Raw genomic sequence first — 19608 nt, 5'->3', positions numbered from 1 at the left:
AATGGATAGAACATCAGCCTGCGGACTGAAGGGTCTCAGGTTCGATTCAGGTCAAGGGCGTGTACCTTAGTTGCGGGCACATTCCCGGTGGGGAGTGTGCAGGAGGCAGCTGATCAATGTTTCTCTCTCATTGATGTTTCTAACTCTCTATCTCTCTCCCTTCCTCTCTGTAAAAAAATCAATAAAATATATTTTAAAAAAACAAAATAAAAAAAATAAAAAGTCACAGAAGTTAAATAGCTTTCAGGTTATTTATTCTAAACATTGTCTCCAAACCCCTCCCCCCCCCAAAATAATATTATTATACTTAGCAATTATTAAAAATGGTATAACTGAGCTATTTCTTTATTAAAAAGTTATGTAAACAAATTCCATTATTAGATGTTTATTGCCTGGAATTTTCCATTAACTGTTCTGTGTGTTCTATAATAATCCTCACAATAACCTGGAGTGACTTCTGAATCATGAGGAAAAAGTTATATTATGTTCAGTTCAATTTTAATGTTAGCATGTTTTATAGAATGCATGTTTTAAGGAATGCAGCTGCCTTTCGGATATAATTATGTTTCTAACTATATTAATTTACAAATTATTTAAGAATTATTAAAACACTAGAGGCATGGTGCACAAAATTTGTGCATCGAGGGGGTGTCCCTCAGCCCAGACTGCACCCTCTCCAATCTGGGACCTCTCGAGGGATGTCCGACCGACCGTTTAGCCCTATCCCGGTAGGAATGAGCCTAAACCAGCAGTTGGATATCCCTCTCACAATCCAGGACTGCTGACTCCCAACTGCTCACCTGCCTGCCTTCCTGATTGCCCCTAACCACTTATGCCTGCCAGCCTGATCACCCCCTAACCACTCCCCTGACAGCTTTATTAGTGCCTAACTGCTCCCCTGACAGCCTGATCGCCCCTAACTTCCCTCCCCTGCTGGCCTGATCACCCCTAACTGCCCTCACCTGCTGGCCTCGTCCCCCTCCAACTTCTTTCCCTGCAGACCTGGGACCCCTCCAACTGCCCTTCCTTGCAGCTGCATTCCTTAAAACATTCCTGGTTGCCCCCAACTTCCCTCCTCTGCCAACCTGGTCACCCCTAACTGCCCTCCCCTGCTGGCCATCTTGTGGTGGCGATCTTGTGTCCACATGGGGGAAGCCATATTTGACCACATGGGAGCAGCCATCTTGTGTGTTGGAGGGATCGTCAATTTGTATATTACTCTTTTATTAGATAGGATTGGAGTTTTGTTGGCTGGGTAGCTCAGCTGACTGAAATATCATCCTGTACACCAAAAAGGTGGTGGGTTCAATTCCTCATCAGGGAACATGCACAGGTTGCAGGTTTAATTCCAGGTCAGGGTGCAAATGGGAGACAACAGATCAACGTTTCCCTCCCACATCAATGCTTTTCTCTCTTCCTCTCCTCTTTCCTCTCTCCCTAAAAATCAATAAAAATATATCCTTGGGTGAGAATTTTTTAAAATGCTTAAAAAAAAAACAAAAAAAAAACCAAGAAGGCCCACTGAATGGGAGAACATATTTGCCAATGTTATCACCAATAAGGGTTTAATCTCCAACATTTACAGGGAACTCATACAACTTAACAAAAGGAAGATAAACAACCCAATCAAAAAATAGGCAACAGACCTAAATAGATACTTTTCAAAAGAAGACAGAAGGAAGGCCAAGAGGCATATGAAAACATGCTCAAAGCACTAATCATCCGAGGGATGACCGGACAGGAGGAGGTTGCATGCGCAGGTGAGGCCCAGAGTGGAGACGGAGACAGAGATGGGGGCCTGCCCGAGCCGGCACAGCGGCCCTGAAGCAAACACAGGCATGGGGGCAGGGGGTCTTGGAGCAGAAGTCAGGCACGAGTCTCGGCCACCATGGCACCAGTCAGGCGCAGGTCCCAGCTGTCCGTGGTGCTGGTCTGGCTTAACTCCCGCAGCAGCCCGGCGGTCTAGCCTGATTTCTGAAGAAGAGGAGGAGGAGGAGGAGGAAGAGGAAGAGGAGAAGATAAAAATATGAACAATAAAATGGCAATAAATACATATCTATTAACAATTGAATCTACAAACAGAAACAGACTCATAGATATAGAGAACTTTTTGTTTGTTGCCAGATGGGAAGGAAAGGTGAAAGGATTAAGAAATACAAATTAGTTGTTACAGAATAGTCACAGGGATGTAAAGTACAGTGTAGGAATATAGTCAATAATCTATAATAATCTATAATAATAAAAGCATAATATGCTAATTAGGCCAGACAGCAGAACGAACTTTCGGATGTCATTCTAGATGAAGCCACAGTGACAGGGGCCAAAGCAGAAGCGGTTAGGGGTGATCAGGCAGGCAGGTGAGCCATTAGGGGTGATTAGACAGACAGGTGAGTAGTTAGGGGCAATGAGGCAGACAAGCAAGTGGTTAGGGGTGATGAGGCAAACAGATTTGTGCACCGGGCCTCTAGTGTTCTAATAACAAGGCATAGTTCTGGGTGGGTGTGGGATTTATTGGGATGATCACATATTAAGTTATGTAATGTCTGGTCACTGGAGTGTACAAAAAATATAATAAAAAATGAAAAGGAATTAATACCAGTTCTATACAATCACTTACAAAAAGTAGAAATTGAGGGAGCACTTCCCAATTAATTAATTTTATTTAGAATTACTGATACGAAAGACAGTAAGTAGAGAGAACTGAAGAACTACAGACCAATATCTCCCATGAATAGAGACACAGAAATCCTTAACAAAATCTTGCAAATTGAATTCAGCAATATGTAAAGAGAAAAATTATGTAATTAAATTGATGCATAAAAGCTTTTGACAAAATTAACACCCATTCATGATAAGAACTCTCTAAAATAGGAATAAAGGGAATTTCCTCAACTCATTTTTTTCAAAGTTAAAAACACCAAAACTACAACTAACATCATATTATACTTACTAATGAAAGGCTGCTTTCTCCCTGAGATGAGAAACAAAGCAAGGATGTCCACACTCAACAGTTATTCAGCATAATACTTGAAACCCTAGCCAGTACAAGAAGGGGGGAAAAAGAAAATAAAAAGAATAAAATAAAAAAATAAGAAATAAAACTGCCCCTATAAGTAGTTGACACAATTATGTGCTTATAAAATTTCAAGGAATCTACCAAAGAATTCCTAGAACTAAGCAATGAGTTAAACAAGGTCTCAGAAAACAATATCAACATACAAAATCCATTGCACCCACTTCACAACATCCTAACTAATAAAGACGGAATATGCAAATTGACCATCACTGTGTGACAAAGATGGCAGCACCCACAGCCAATATGCAAATTGATGTGACAAAGATGGCGACAGCCAGGATGGGATGCTTACATCGTCGCCATGGCAATGATGCAGGTGTTCAGCTTACACACGCACACAGGCACAGAGTGGCCGGGGTGGGGTAGGATTCCTGCTATGAGGGGGGTGGTACAGGGGGTGGAGGGAGCCATAGGAGGGCAGCAGGGCCGGAGCGAAGGTGGAGGGCAGCAGGGCTGGAGCGAAGGCCTGGGTCCTGGGTGCCAGAGGAAAGCTTGTGCCAGCAGCCAGGGGAAGGAAGGCCTATTCTTTTCTTTCTTTCTTTTCTTTTTCTTTCTTTCTTTTTTTTTTTTTTTTTTTTTAATATATTTTATTGATTTTTTACAGAGAGTAAGAGAGAGGGATAGAATGTTAGAAACATCGCCAAAACCGGTTTGGCTCAGTGGTAGAGCGTCGGTCTGCGGACTGAAAGATCCTGGGTTCGATTCCGGTCAAGGGCATGTACCTTGGTTGTGGGCACATCCCCGGTAGGGGGTGTGCAAGAGGCAACTGGTTGGTGTTTTTTTCTCATCGACGTTTCTAGCTCTCTATCTCTCTCCCTTCCTCTCTGTAAAAAATCAATAAAATATATTAAAAAAAAAAAAAAAAAAAAGAAAGTTAGAAACATCGATGAAAGAGAATCATTGATCAGCTGCTTTTTGCACACCCCCTATTGGGGATGTGCCCGCAACCAAGGTACATGCCCTTGACCAGAATTGAACCTGGGACCCTTTAGTCCACAGGCCGACGCTCTATCCACCGAGCCAAACTGGTTTCGGCCAGGAAGGCCTATTCTTGCACAAATCTTTGTGCATCAGGCCTCTAGTATACAAATAAAATCTAAGTGACCAGCTGACCAATCAACTGTCCTATAGCTATGACATGCAATGACCACCAGGGGACAGACGCTCAACACACAGGCATGGAAACAGACTGATGAATCTCAAAGTGAAGAGGAGAGGGGAAAGGGCAGGAAGAGATTAACCAAAGATCTTATATGCATACTAGATGCCTGGCCTGCGGGGATCGGACTGAAACAAGCCAGGTGCATGGATTCTTGCACTGGGCCTCTAGTATACAAATACTACCAGTAACTTAAAAGAAATCAAATGCCTAAATGTAAAACTAAAACTATAGACCTCTTAGAGTAAACTACCGTGTTTTCTGGCGTATAAGACAACTTTTGAAACGAAAAAAAAGTCAACCAAAAATCGGGGGTCATTTTATATGCCAAGTATATCCAGAAAAACGTCTCGATATGCCACTAAATGAATTTTCCAACTCGATCCCGCACCAATCACTGCAAGGCTACTCAGACTGCCTCTCTAACTCAGCCAATCCAAGCAGGCTTTTTATGCATGCAAATTATACATGTTCTGTACCCAAAGCTACACTGTGTTCTAGGAAAAAGCATGCTCAGATTGGCCAGAGTCAGAGAGGCAGTCTATTAAAAAAAAGAACTGGTGTTGCCTCGGAAGTGGGGGGTAGTCTTATACAGCGAATATAGGCCTAAACCTATGTTTTAACTGTAAAATTAGGGGGTCGTCTTATACGCCGGAAAATACGGCATAAGTGTAAATCTTCAGGTCTTGGATTAGGAAGTGGTTTCTTGGATATGACTGTTAGGGTCACTGAAGGTGAAATGCACAAGGCCAAAAGAGGTAAAGAATTATGAATTTATTAGGTCATCTGGAAAACCAGATGGGCTGAGCCCCATATGTCATCAGCTCCCAGGGACAGGGAGTCAGAAATTTAAAGAACTCTAAGTGGGCTTTTTCTGGGTGGAGAATTCTTGGGCAGGTCCTGAGGGGAAAAATATTGGTCTTAGCAAGTGGAATGTGGTTTAGCAAGTGGAATACAGCCTAAGCAAAAAGGAATGTCAGTTGTGAAGTGGTCTAGAGGTCAGTTCCCAGGGGTGGGGGTGTGGATTCACTTATTTGATTAGACATAACAATGATACTAAAAGCACAAGCAACCAAAGGAAAAAAATAGATAAATTGGACTTCATAAAAATTAACAAATTTGTTCATTAAATGGGTACTATCAGGAAAGTAAAAAGACAACCCACAGGATGGGAGAAAATATTTGTAAGTAATATATTTAATAAGGGCCTAGTATCCAGAATATATAAAGACCTCTTAGAGCTCAACAATGAAAAGACAAAGGTAAAAAAAATTTGAGTAGACAGTTCTCCAAAGAAGAACTGTAAGTACATGAAAAGATGCTCAATATTATTAGTCACTAGAGGCCCGGTGCATAAAATTCATTCACTGGCAGGGGGGGGGGGATGCAGCCAAGCCTGCACCTTCTCCAATCTGGGACTCCTTGGGGGATGTCCAACTGCTGGTTTAGGCCTGATCTCTGCGGGATCGGGCCTAAACCGGCAGTCGGATATCCCTCTCACAATCTGGGACTATTGCTCCCAACTGCTCACCTGCCTGCCTGCCTGATTGCCCCCTAACCACTCCCCTGCCAGCCTGATCAATGCCTAACTGCTTCCCTGCTGGCCCAATTACCCCCAACTGTCCTCCCCTGCCAGCCCAGTAGCCCCTGACTACCCTCCCCTGTAGGCCTGGTCCCCCCTCAAATGCCCTCCCCTGCCAGCCATCTTGTGGCTGTGGGTGCCACCATCTTTGAGGACGTGACAGTCAATTAGCATATTCCATCCTTACTGGCTGTGGACACTGCCATCTTTGAGGGTGGGGTGGTCAATTAGCATATTTCCACCTTATTGGCTATGGGTACCGCCATCTTTGCCACTCATAAGAGTCAATTAGCATATTCCCTCTTTATTAGATAGAATAAGGGACATACAAATCCAAAGTACATGCCGAAACCGGCTTGGCTGAGTGGTAGAGCGTTGGTTTGTGGACTGAAAGGTCCCAGGTTCGATTCCGGTCAAGGGCATGTACATTGGTTGTGGGCACATCCCCGGTAGGGGGTGTTCAAGAGGCAGCTGGTCGGTGTTTCTCTCTCATCGACATTTCTAGTTCTCTGTCCCTCTCCCCTCCTCTCTGTAAAAAATCAATAAAAAAATATATTAAAAAAAACACAAAAGTACAGTGAGATGCCACTTCACCTCTTACTACCATGTTTCCCCAAAAATAAGACATCCTCCGAAAATAAGACCTACTTACAGGTTTCCTTCTGAGTGAAATATAAGGGATCCCCCCCAAAATAAGGCCCTCCTAGACTAAACATGAGAGATTTGGTCCACTGATTCTGAAAGAAATGGAGTCACAAGAAATTCATCAGGAATTCAGGAATTGGATTGTTATGATGATGTTCCAGAAGATGATGACATGATTGTCATTGAATAAATGAGTAAATTCTTGATACTGTAGGATTCAGTTTGTCTGGTTTGTGTTGACAACTACCGTACTACCGTACCGTATACAGGTAATAAATTTCCTTTATTCTCATTTAACAATAAATGTGTACCTTATTCTTCTTCATGGAAAAATAAGACATCTCCTGAAAATAAGACCTAGGGCATCTTTGGGAGCAAAAATTAATATAAGACACTGTCTTATTTTTTGGGAAACAGGGTACAATGACCATCATAAAAAAAAAAGACAGACAATAATGTGACAGGGATATGGAGAAACTGGAATTCTCATACAGTGTTGGTAGAAATGTAGTGATACAGCTGTTGTGGAAAACAGTTTGGGGGAGTTTCTCAAAAAGTTGAACATAGAATTACCACACACCCAACAATTTTGCCCATATATATGTACTTGTAAGAGTGGAACAGCAATCTTTTCTGTCAAAGAAAGGAGCTCATTGCCATCTTAGGTCCCACCATTTTGATATGACCTTCAGATTCTTTCAGGAGGCCACCATCTTAGGTTCTGAGATCTTGGTATGAACTTCAGGCTCCAGGGGGCACCATCTTAGGTTCTGCCTTACCTTCCCCTTCCTCTGAATTAGCCAACTGCACAATAATGGGAATCCGAGCTCTGAACCCTGACCAATCAGGACAGACCCTGAGTCAGGAAATAAAACCCGACTGGACTTCCTGTCTGGTGTGCTTTTGCCCATGGTTTCCAGCTGGCAGGAGCACCCTTCTTCACAGAAGTAAATTTGCCTTGCCAATCCAGTTTCGAGTATTTGTCTGCGACATTGTTGAGAGCATTTCTAACATACTCAAGACAATGAAAACAGCCAAACAGCCAAAAACTCAATAAAATATATATTAAAAAAAAAGACAATGAAAACATATGTTCATACAAAAACTTGTACACCAATATACAGCATTATTCATAATAGACAAAAAATAGAAGAACCAAATGTCCTTCAACAAATGAATAAGCAAAAGTTAGTATTATTTAGCCATAAAAATGAATGAATGAAGAACTGTTATGTGCTACAACATGAACTTTGCAAATATTATGCCAAGTGAAAGAAGCCAGATGCAAAAGCCACATATTGATATTATATAAAACCATTTATATGAAATGTCCAGAACAGGAAAAATTCATAGAGACAGAAGTTGATTAGTATTTTCCAAGGTTGAAGGGAGGAGAGAATAGTGAGTGAATCCTAAGGGATAAGTGGTTTCTTTTGGGGGGAGGGGGTGTATGTGAATATATTCTGGAATATTAATAGTGATGATGGTTGCACAACCTTGTGAAGATACAAAAAGTCACTGAATTGTACATTTTTATTTATTTATTTGTTTGTTTGTTTTAATTATTTTATTGATTTTGTACAGAGAGGAAGGGAGAGAGATAGAGAGTTAGAAACATCGATGAGAGAGAGAGTCATCAATCAGCTGCCTCTTGCACACCCCCTCCTGGGGATATGCCCGCAATCAAGGTACATGCCCTTGACCAGAATCGAACCCAGGACCCTTCAGTCCCCAAGCTGACGCTCTATCCACTGAGCCAAACCGGTTTCGGCTGAATTGTACATTTTTAAATGTTTAATTTTATGGTGTGGCAATTATTTTTCAAGAAAAATAAAATTTTAAAATTGATTATATTATGGAGCAAATGGGATAGAAATAGCCCCACACAAGGACATAAGTGCAAAAATTATTCAATGAAGAAAGAATAGTCATTTTAATAAATAGTGCTGGTGCAATTGATTATCCATAGGCGAATAAACCAACCAACCATAATTGACTTAAACCTCATACCTAATCCCTGAGAGGTTTGGCTCAGTCGATAGAGCATCGATGTTTCTAACTCTCTATTCCTCTCTGTAAGAAATCGACAATATATATATTTAAATTAACCCAAAATGCACAATAGATTTAAATGTGAATGGAAAACTATAAAACTTTTAGGAAAAACATAGAAAAAATATTTAGGAACTACCGCTTGGTGGAGAGTTCGTAGGGATGACACTAAACACATGATTCAAACCTAACTGGTTTGGCTCAGTGGATAGAGAATCGGCTTGCAAACTGAAGGGTCTGAGGTTCGATTCCAGTCAAGAGTATGTACCTTGGTTGTGGGCACATTCCCAGTAGGGGATGCGCAGGAGGCAGCTGATTGATATTTCTCTCTCATTGACACACACACACACACACACACACACACACACACACACACGATTCATAAAAGGAGAAAAATAAATAAATTAGACTTCATCAAATTTCAGTCTAGTGATCTGTGAAGGACCCCATTAAGAAGATGGAAGGTTAAACTAGAAACTGGGAAAAAGTATTTGCAAACCAGATATTGATAAAGGACTCCTATCAAAACTCAACAGTGAAAACAAGCAGTCTAATTAGAAAATGGACAAAAACACAAGAGACATTTCACCAAGGAGGATATATGGATACCAAATAAGCACATGAGAAGAAGTTCCATATCACTAGCCAAAAGGGAAGTGGAAATTATGACCACAATGATTTATCACTACTCACCTATTACAACAGGTAAAATAAAAAATGATGACAATACCAAATGCTAGCAAGAATGCCCAGAAGCCAGATCATACATTGTTGGTTGGAATGTAAATTGGCACTGCACAACTCATTAGTGAAAACCAATGAACTATTGACACACAACTTGGATACAATAAAAGGTCAGATATTACTAGTATAGGATTCCATTTATATAACCTTCTTGAAATGACACAATTATAGAGGAGAACAGAGTAGTGATTACCAGAGGTTAATGATGGTGATGAGGTGAGGAGTGACTATAAAGGGACACAATTAGGGAGATCTTTGTGCTGATGGAATACTTCTGTATCTTGGTTGTAACAGTAATTACACAAATCTACACATGGATAAAATGATAGAACTACACAAACACTATACCAATATCAATTTCTTGGGTCTGATATCTACACTAATAAGAGAGAAACATGCAGGCCCGGAGCGGCCGGGCCCGGAGCAGCTGGGCCCAGAGCAGCCAGGTTGGGAGCAGCCAGGCCCAGAGCAGCAGCTGCCAGGCCGGGAGCGGCAGTGGCCAGACCTGGAGCAGCTGGTTGTGGAGCAGGCCAGAGCAACAGAGGCCAGGCCCGGAGCAGCCAGGCCCGGAACAGCTCGCTCCTCACCTGTCCCCGCCCCAAGGCTGCCTCTCAGACATGGCTGGAAACTTTTGGGGGAACTTGAGGATCTGCTGAATCAAGTGATGAAGGCTTAGATCTGGATGTGTTGAGTTAGTATAGCGCTGAGGTGTTGATCGGGGAGTGCCTTGTGTGGGGCCTGGAAGAGGTTGGTTGATCTATTTGGAAATGTTTTTTGTGTGAAGTGTATCCTTGGGCATGTGGAGGTATTATTGATTTGAGAAAATGCTAAGTAACTGATTTACTATCTGAAAAATTTAAAGTTCTGAAAGTTTAAGGTCTCTTGCCAAAGAGGTTTTAAAGCTAACACTTTAATTTTAATGGAGAAAGGGGAAGACAAGCCCTTCCCACCCAGAACAGTTAATCCAATTCTAACCAGCAGCTATCTTTAAACAATGTGTCCATTTACACTTGAATGGCTACACCTTTTGATAGCCTAAGGGCAAGTTTACATGTAAACAAGTTTGCTTCTCAATTCCCAGAGCAGAAAAAAAACAAGGCTTAAAATTATTAGATTTTAAAATTTATTCTTAGAAGTGTAAAAGTTTATTAATTAAAAAAAACAACAACAACAAAAAGGAGATTGAAAAACCTGATGAACAATATTAGCTGTTGATTGTATTAGAGTCAGCGATATGGGAGGGGAGTGGACTGACTGTTCTCGGGGAAAGGGGGAGTGGTGGATGTGGGAAGAGACTGAACATAAACTGTGCACCTATGGATGAGGACAATGGGGGGTGGAGAGGGGGCGGAGGGTGGGGTGGGAACCTGGTGGAGGGGGGAAGAAATGAGGAACCTTTGTAATAATATGAACAATAAAGATTGATTTATTAAAAAAAAAAAAAGAGAGAGAGAAACATGCAAATTGACCATCACTCCACTACACCCATCAGCCAATCATAGTGAATATGCAAATTAACCCAACAAAGATGGATGTTAATTTGCATATGCAGGCTCGTAGCAAAGACTGAAGACAGCATAGAAGGAAGAGGGAGGCAAAGGGGAAAGCAGCCGGGACCGGTTTGGCTCAATGGATAGAGTGTCGGCTTGGGGACTGAAAGGTCCCAGGTTCGATTCCGGTCAAGGGCATGTACCTTGGTTGTGGGCATATCCCCAGTAGGGGGTGTGCAAGAGGCAGCTGATCGATGACTCTCTCTCATCGATGTTTCTGACTCTCTATCTCTCTCCCTTCCTCTCTGTACAAAATCAATAAAATATATTAAAAAAGAAAAAAAAAGAAAAAAAAAGAAAGGGGAAAGCAGAGTGGAGGCAGTGGCGGGAGAAAAGCCCACCTTAGCAGGCTTTACTCCCTTCTTTGCTTCTCTCAGCCACAGGAAGCCCTATTCTTGCAGGAATCTTTCTGCAACGGGTCTCTAGTTATAATTATATAAAATGTAACTCCTAGGGGAAACTGGGTAAGATACACCCAAATTCTCTGTACTATTTTTGAAACTTCTTGTGAATCTATAATTATGTTTTAAAATTTTCTTTAAGCTATACAGGCACCTTAGGGTTAGTAGGTAGATAAACTCATGTTATTAATAATAGCTTATGAGAAAATACTACCAAATATGGAGGCATTTCACTTACCCAGCACCATCAGGCTACAAGGGGTTACACAAAATTTTCCAAGTAACAAACTTACCTGTCCCAATGACATTAAAACATTTAATGGGCATTTTGCCAAAAGGTATTATACTTGTCCATGATTATTTGACACAAAACATAAAGGTAGAATTCAACACCAGGGTCAGTTCAGGGGTTGGGGACCTACCTGGAAGTCAGCTGTAAATGTTGGCTCAGTTTTGCCCACTAAGGATCCATCCCCAGTGAGGGGTGTGCAAGAGGCAGTTGATCTAGTCAAGCATGTTTCTGATGATGTTTCAATCTCTCTATCCCCTTCCCTTCCTCTCTTTCTAAAAATCAATAAAAACATATTTTAAAAAATATTGACTCAGTTTCTTTTCTTTGAAAAAAAAAACAACTCAGGTTTATTGAATAAGAATGTTTATGAGCAAGTCAGATCTTTACAAAAAAAACCTTCGTCAAAGAAAACTCTGGTAGAAAATACCTTTCCTCCCCACCAGGCCCACGGAGCCTTCTTTTGAATAAATTCTCCATGCACTGCCAAGGACAACAGGGTCGAGAGAGGGTTCAGGTGTCCTTGGGCTGAAAATTCAGCAGTGTCTGATTTTGTTGAGCTTTCAGTAACGAAATATAGCTTCGCACCCAGTTTTTCTTTGGTTGTGCACAGACTTTCCGGCCCTTTTTGGTAGTGAATCTGTGGGAAAGAGATGCTGACAGTCAATACTGGAAAGGGATGGCGGGACAGCCACCTGACTCGCATTCCAGCCCTCCCACACCCCCGTCACACGGCCCCCGCGCCCTTTTCTGGCCCTTGCCTTCCCTCCTGTCGGATATATCACTTTCCGCTGGAAATCACGCTTCCAGGCCCACCTCCCTCAGGAAACGTTTTCCACCCACTCTAGTCCAAAGAACGTAACTTGTACCCTGCCTCTCAACTCTTTTGTTTTACTCGAACAGCTTTACTGAGATATAATTCACACACCATACAACTCATCCTATATAATAAAAGCCTAGTATGCTAAGTGTCTGGTCATTAGCCGGCTGTTCAACCAATCAAAGTGTAATATACTAAAAACAAATAAAAACAAACAAACAAACAAAAAGTGTAATATACTAATGATATGCTAAGGCCACTCAACCACTTGCTATGACGTGCACTGACCATCAGGGGGCAGATGCTCCCAACTGGTATGTTAGCTTGCTGCTGGGGTCCAGACAATCGGGACTGAGCAAGATAGGCCAGACACACCCTGGAGCCCCCCACAGTCCCTCCCCGGCTGGCCAACCTCCCACGCCCCTCCCTGGCCCCGATTGTGCACTGGTGGGGTCCCTTGGCCTGGCCTGTGCCCTCTCACAATCTGGGCCCCCCCGGGGGATGTCAGAGAGCCAGTTTCGGCCCAATCCCACAGCCAGGCTGAGGGACCCCATTGCACAAATTCATGAACCGGGCCTCTAGTTTAAAGTATATAATTTTCACTCAATGGTCTTTAGTATATCCATAAATGGAACAACCATCACCACTATCAATTTTAGAACATTTGCATCATCCCCCAAAAAGAAACCTTATACACATTATGCCACTTAATTCATAACCACATTATCATGGGTTGTTTGCCCTGATTCCTGCATTCCTTATATATGATTCCTGATTTCCACTGGGATCTCACTAAGAAGGGGGTTGTGGTTAATGTCCCTGAATCTCCTCCAGCCTCATGCACCCTGAGAGTCAGACACAAGGAGAGCACAGATCGGGTCGCTCTAGCCTGGAGCACCTTGCAGCGCCCAGCAGTGTTTCCAGGGCTCTCAGGAGGGCCCCAGGACACACAGGGGAGAAAAGCCAAGAGAATGGAAAAGAAGAGAGAGGAAGAGCTTTCTGGACATCTGAGAGCATGCCATTGCTCCTATCGAGAGATGGAGGTCTATGTTCTCACCGCTTGAATTTAGGCCAGCCTTAGTGGCTCGTCAATCAGCAAAGTATAATTAACACACCAGAGGTGACCCTGAGTGGCTTCGTAGGTTAAGTCAGAAGAGATGCTGGAGCTTCTGCCTGGTTTACTGGGTCACCCGTGCTGGAGCCTTGAGCCACCTTGCATGGTTTTTTTATACTACCCCCCGATCACCGTACTGTGAGGGAGCCTGAACTGGCCCAACAAAGAGACCACACAGAGAGGCCCTGAGGAGAGAGATGCCACGAGCCCCCGCTGTTCCAGCTCCAGCACCATCAGACCACAAACACCCAGCCAAGCCCTCTGGAATTTTGGACCCACAAAAACCATGAGATGAGAAACTGGTTGCTGTTGCATTAAGTTCCTAAGTTTTGGGGTCATTTGTTATGCAGCCATAGATAACTGATAGGAACCTCTCCCCTTCCTTTTACAGGAAACCTGACTTGCCCAAGGTCACACAACTTGTAAGTGGCAGAGCCATTGCTTTGAGTCCAGCTCAGGGCTCTTTGCCAGCTGCTGGTTAAGTGTTGCTCTAAAGCACCAGAAAGCCAATTAAGACACAAATGAGGGGCCCAGGGCATCCTGAGCCGCACAGAGCCCCCCGTCCATATCTAGGCTCTTGAGTGTCTCTTTGCCCTCTTTAACTGTCTCAAAATGCTGGCATTCAGGTTGGCCTCCAGAGCCCCTTCTTCCCCTCTGCACCATTCTCTCATGTCCAGGGGAGCAGTGACCTGCTGCTCCCTGTGTATTTACACTTCAAGAAGTTTTTGTTGAATCTTGGTAACTTGGGTGGTCACCCTACCTCTGCATGTGGCAGTGATGTGCCCAAATTCTGCCACTTACTCAACATTAGTTGAACATTCACTGTGTGTAGACACAGCAGTAAACACTTTGCATATAGTAGCTCATTTAGTCCTGCCAGGGAGCCTGTGAGATGTGTGCCATCACTCCCGCTACCAATGAGCCCGGCATGACCTGGCTCCTATTTACCTGTCTGCCTGGTCAGTAACATGTTCATCCTCCTTCCACTCGCCTGCTGTTCCCTCTGCCTGGTACACCCACGCTCCTTCCTGCCCCCTTTACCCAGGCCACGCCCACTGTTCCTGAGGGTCTCAGTGTAAATGTCCCTTCCTCAGGGGGGATCTCCTGACATTGAGTGAGGTCCTCCTGTGACTATGCTACAGAGTGGCAGAATAGGCTGCGGCAAATATGCCACTTTGGCATAAAGATTATTTTGAGCTAAAGGCACTTAAAAATAAACCTGGTACAAGAAGGGCTCTCTGCCGGGGCATTGGTGGTATAGTGCAGTGTTTCCCAACCTTCTCTCATGATGAGAATCACCTGGTGGAGTTGTTAAAACACAGATTCCTGAATCCCAACTAAGAAGTGCTAAACTAGAATTTTTGAGAACATATAGGTAAAATTGCATACCTAACTTAGTGCTCTGTATATAAAATCTGTGTTAGAGCACTAGTTAAGTATACAATTTTACCTATATGTTCCCAAAAATTCTAGTTTAGCACTTCTTAGTTGGGATTCAGGAATCTGTGTTTTAACAACTCCACCAGGTGATTCTCATCATGAGAGAAGGTTGGGAAGCACTGGTATAGTGGTTAGCGTAGCTGCCTTCCAAGAAGGGCTCTCTGACATCCTCCTTTCTTCCTGGAAGCAGGAGATAAAACCCCTCTGTAAAAAATGTCTTCCCTGTACCAGGAGGAAATAAACATTTTTGTTACCAGAAATAGGGAGTCAAGGCCAAGAGAATTCTGTAGAAACAGAGCTTGTTAAGATAACTCTTTATTATCCTTTACGGCCTACCCATACATTTTGGTTATTTTTCCACAATTGCCTCTCTTTATTTTAGTATAAATGCATTTAAGTTTTGCCACTTTTGGGAGGTAGTCATTTTCCTTGGAGGGCTCCATGTACATGTGAAATCTGCACACTTTTCTCCTATTCATCTGTCTATCAATTTAACTCTCAGGCCCAGCCTAAGAGGTTAGAGATCAAGTTTTGCCTCCCTCTCCTGCTGTCCTTCCTGCTGTCCCCTTCAAGCACCTATCACAATTGAGATCATCTATTTTGTGAAAGTGTCTCTTAATCCCCCCTTTCTTATGCTGGATGTAAAGTCTATGAGGGCTGTCTTGTTTGCTCTTTAATACTCAGCACTTAGCACAGTGCCTGGTACATGCCTGGCACAGGATGTGGAAGTTAGGAAACCAATGCTCAGAGTCACACTTGTTAGTGGCAGAGGAAGGATAACAATCCAAGTTCCCAGGTTCCTATCCTGGCACTGCAGGGGCCTGCCTTGCACCCACCCAATTACACGGCTGTCAGGGACCCTAACGCCCAGAGGAGAAATACTCACATCACAGCCTTCTGGGTGCAGCTGCTCCTAGTGAATTCATAGCTTTGCACCAAGTTCCAGGGAAGGGTCCTTTGGCTGAATTGTAAGCAGCAGATTTTGGCCACATCACTGCCACCTAAAAAAGCAGCGAAAGTAAGGAGGTTGGAGACACCCCTTTGCTTCTACTCCCAGTCATCCCGGAAAGGGAGTGGGGCAGCTACATACGTGGGGCAGCTCCAATACAGACACCCAGGATGAAAAGGAGGAGAACAGTGGGAGCTATGGGGAAGCTCTTCATGGTGCTGCAAGCCCTTCACAGCCTTCTCCCAATGCCTCCTGTCCTAACCAGGTGCCCTTTTATGGGGCCCAGTGGTCCCTAAAGATAATTCCAGATAAAATGAGTAATCTGATATCCTTGAGGAGATTGAAAAGTGAGACAATATCATGGGAGGAGCCGGCATGCAAATGAGAGCTTGACCCAGTTTTATGTCACCATTTTCTCCTCTAAAAACAAATGAAATGAGTCAGGCTCTTGATGGAGACTGTGAATGGGCAGGGACCAGGAATCTATACTTTAGCCAGAGGTTGCTGACCCAGAGAAAATGAATTCCCAAAAGGGGAAGTGACTTTTGCCAAAAAAGTCTTAGGGAGGGGTTGATGGGGTTTTCAGATCCGTGTTTTATGATTATCTATGCTCAGTTATTTTAAGTCCTGATATGACCCAAGGCTTTAAAATTCTGAAATTGAGATTTAAAAAAAGAAGAGGAAAAAAGAAAAAAGGAAAGAAAGAAAAAAAAAAAAGGCCACTCGCTACTCATCTTATTCTTGTCCCAGCATTAAGAAGAGGTTCAGCAATCTGGAGAAAGACTGTGCATAGGTTACATAGGAGTCCAGAAATAATAGTTTTGAAAGGTATTGGGGGTCAGAGGAACTTCAGCTAAAGGAGCTAAAGATTCCCCTTGACTCAGGACCCTTGTTTTTTATTCACACAATTTTTCCTAAGGCAAGGTGTAGATAATACACTTCAAAGGGTAGGTTACAGAAGCATTGACAAATTGGGGACTATCCTACAGCTATTCAGGTGTTTGGCCAACAGGAGGCAATAACATGTAGATTAAGATGCCCTCAAAAAAAAAAAAAAAAAAAAAAAAAAAGATGCCCTGAGCTGTCTGGCAGCAGACAACCATCCTATTCAGGTTTGGAGGAAGTGTCCTTTAGACACGCCAATAGGTAATTACATATGTGGCTCAGACCTTGTTGAGCCCCCAAGTTTCATCAACCTTCTGATAAAACTCTTGTAATTATGACATGTTGGAATTGGCTCCCAGCAATTTTGAACCATAGACTTTTTCCAGGCTACCTGGCATTTTTCAAACACATCCCAGACAGTTTTAACTATTCTGAGTGATAGAGAATTCACCTTTGAACTCAGCTCAACCTAGGTCAGATCTGAAGGTGTGTCAAAAAGTTTTCTTACATTCTTTTCAAAATTTGAGCCAAGCTGGTGTGGTCCAGTGGCTGACCCATGTACCAAGAGGTCACTGCACATGCCTAGGTTTTGGTCTCCATCCCCAGTAAGGAGGGAGGGGGGTGGCAAACAGCTCCTCTAAAATCAATAAACAGCCGAAGCTTGTTTAGCTCAGTGGTAGAGTGTCGGTCTGCGGACTGAAAGGTCCCAGGTTCGATTCCGGTCAAGGGCATGTGCCTTGGTTGCGGGCATATCCCCGGTAGGGGGTGTGCAAGAGGCAGCAAAAATCAATAAAATATATAAAAAACAAACAAAAAAACACATAAAATCAATAAGCAAATATATTTTTAAAAATAAATTTAGCTGAAATCTATATTCCCATTGCTTCTACGTATTGGTCTAACTCTATACAAAAATGCCTAATTTCTCTTTTCCTCTTTTGGAAGATGAGGAAGTTGAGATTTCAGCAGATTTGAAGATGGTTGTTTTAGTTTGAGTTCCCCTAGAACAGGCCCTGAGACAAGGATTCCGGTGTAAGTCGTTCAGAGGGAGGTGATTCCTGAAGACGCCATTAGAGGAGGGGGATGCCAGGGTGGGAAAAGCCAGTGCCAACATGAGGTGTGTTATGCAGCCGGCAGCAGCTAGCTCAGGCTCAGTTCCGCATGGGGGTCTGGAAGCGGGTCAGAATCTGAGTCAGCTCAATTGTTGGCTGAGGTAACAGAGATATTCACCCCCAGCTCTCTGGTTGGCATTGATTGAAGGCTGTGTCCCACATTCCTTGTCCTCTGAGCAGACTGAGCGTGCTCTGTGATTAGGAAAATGTCTTTTATGCTGAGTCCAGGGGGTCCTCAATGAGCAGTCTTTGGGAATGATGAGGGGATATGGGTGGGATAGCAACAACTGCTACAACCATTTTCCTGTTTGCCCCTGCATATTCTCTTCTTTAGGCTAAATTCCCTTATGCCTTCGATTTATCTGCAACCATCCTACTGGTCACCTTTGCACACCAGTTTCAACTTTAATGAACAGGTATAGTGTGCTGGGAACCCTAGTGTTTCATAAATGGGATACATAAACACTATGTATAAAGGGCTGACAGTAGTTGATAAATTGAACTATATATAATTTGGAACTTTTATCCCTTAGAAGACACCAATAAGAGTAAAAGGTGCCCTGGCTGGTTGCTCAGGGGTTAGAGCATCTGCCTGCAGGCCAAAGGCTCCCAGGTTCAATTCCCTGTCAAGGGCATGTACCTCGGTTGCAGGTTTGATCCCTGGCCCCAATTGGGGCATGTGGCATGCAGGAGGCAACCATTTCATGTGGCTCTCTCACATCAATGTTTCTCTTTCTCTCCCCCCCCCTCCCTCCCCTTACTTCTCTCCTTCCACTCTCTCTTTCAGTATCAATGGAAAAAATATCCTCAGGTGATAATTTTAAATAAGAATGAAAGGTAATCTGCAGGTTGGAAGATTTTTGCAATTCGTATGTACTGGGTTGAATCGTGTGTTTCCCCCATCCCCAACCTCCCTACCCCCCAAATTCCCAAATACCCAGAACTTCAGATATGAACTTATTTGGAAAATTGGAACTTGCTATAATTAGTTGAGGAGGCTATATTGGATTAGGGTGGGCTCTTGAGATACTGCAATTTGTAATAAATATATGTTTGGTCTGCATTTCCATGGCACACAGCTCCTATACCCTCGTAATTTTCTGAATGGGGAGCATCTTTTGTGACACTATTTGGTCTTTTAACCTCAGTTCTTGAAATAGCACCAAAGCGATAAAGGCAAGAGGGGTGTCTTCTTTTTTGTAACAAACCCCTTTCAACCACACCCGTCTATGGTATTAATCATCTAAGCTTTGGAAAGTCCCAGGTGACCACAGGATGAGGTGTGGTTGCCAGGGAAACCAATCTTGTGATTAGAAGGTTGATATTTTCCAGCCCACCCCCCAATCTCCAGAGAGGGGAGAAGGGCTGGAGGTTGAATTAATCTCTAGTGGCCTATGATTTAATCAATCTTGCCTACATATGAAGCCTCCATAAAAATCCCAAAAGAACAGAATTCAAAGATCTTCTTGGTTTGGTGAACATATGGAAGTTCTAGGAGGGTGGTATGCCCCTTTCCCAGCCTTTATCCTGTGCATGTTTTTCACCTGTCTGTTCCTGAGTTATAGACGTTATAAGAAACTGGTGTCTAGTAAATAATTCTGTTTTCCCGAGTCCTGTAAGTCACTGTAGAAAATTATTGACCCTGGGAACCTCTGATCTAATTGGCATCTGAAGTTGGGGCAGCCTTGTGGGACCAAGCCCTTAGTCCATAGCATCTGATATTATCTTCAGGCAGACAGTGTCAGAATTGAGTTAAATTGTAGGATACTCATCTGGTGTGTGAGAATTGG

The 19608-nt window shown here is 43.2% G+C and overlaps 1 protein-coding gene across 3 annotated transcripts; it reads right to left on the bottom strand.

Moving 5' to 3' along the window:
• Window positions 1-664: 664 nt before the first annotated feature.
• On the bottom strand, window positions 665-16474 carry LOC311621494 (C-C motif chemokine 26-like). 3 transcript variants are annotated; one of them, XR_014794833.1, is made up of 5 exons: window positions 15963-16474; window positions 15759-15873; window positions 11929-12138; window positions 11632-11773; window positions 665-1974 (listed from the first exon to the last, which is right to left on the bottom strand). XR_014794833.1 is itself a non-coding variant. In XM_084881603.1 (3 exons), exons 1-3 carry the CDS (start codon window positions 16033-16035, stop codon window positions 12012-12014), a joined length of 315 nt encoding a protein of 104 aa, XP_084737729.1. In that variant the 5' UTR covers window positions 16036-16474; the 3' UTR covers window positions 11832-12011. The 3 variants fall into 3 exon arrangements, 1 of the variants encoding a protein (XP_084737729.1); XR_014794834.1 differs by lacking the exon at window positions 11632-11773; XM_084881603.1 differs by lacking the exons at window positions 665-1974; window positions 11632-11773 and having other exon boundaries at window positions 11832-12138.
• Between the last annotated feature and the right edge of the window lie 3134 nt (window positions 16475-19608).

Source organism: Pipistrellus hanaki (assembly GCF_964339955.1).
Source record: "Pipistrellus hanaki genome assembly, chromosome: 4".
Taxonomy (NCBI): Eukaryota; Metazoa; Chordata; class Mammalia; order Chiroptera; family Vespertilionidae; genus Pipistrellus; species Pipistrellus hanaki.
The sequence above is the reverse complement of the archived record's forward strand: the minus strand, read 5'-3'. Positions and strand labels throughout refer to the sequence as shown.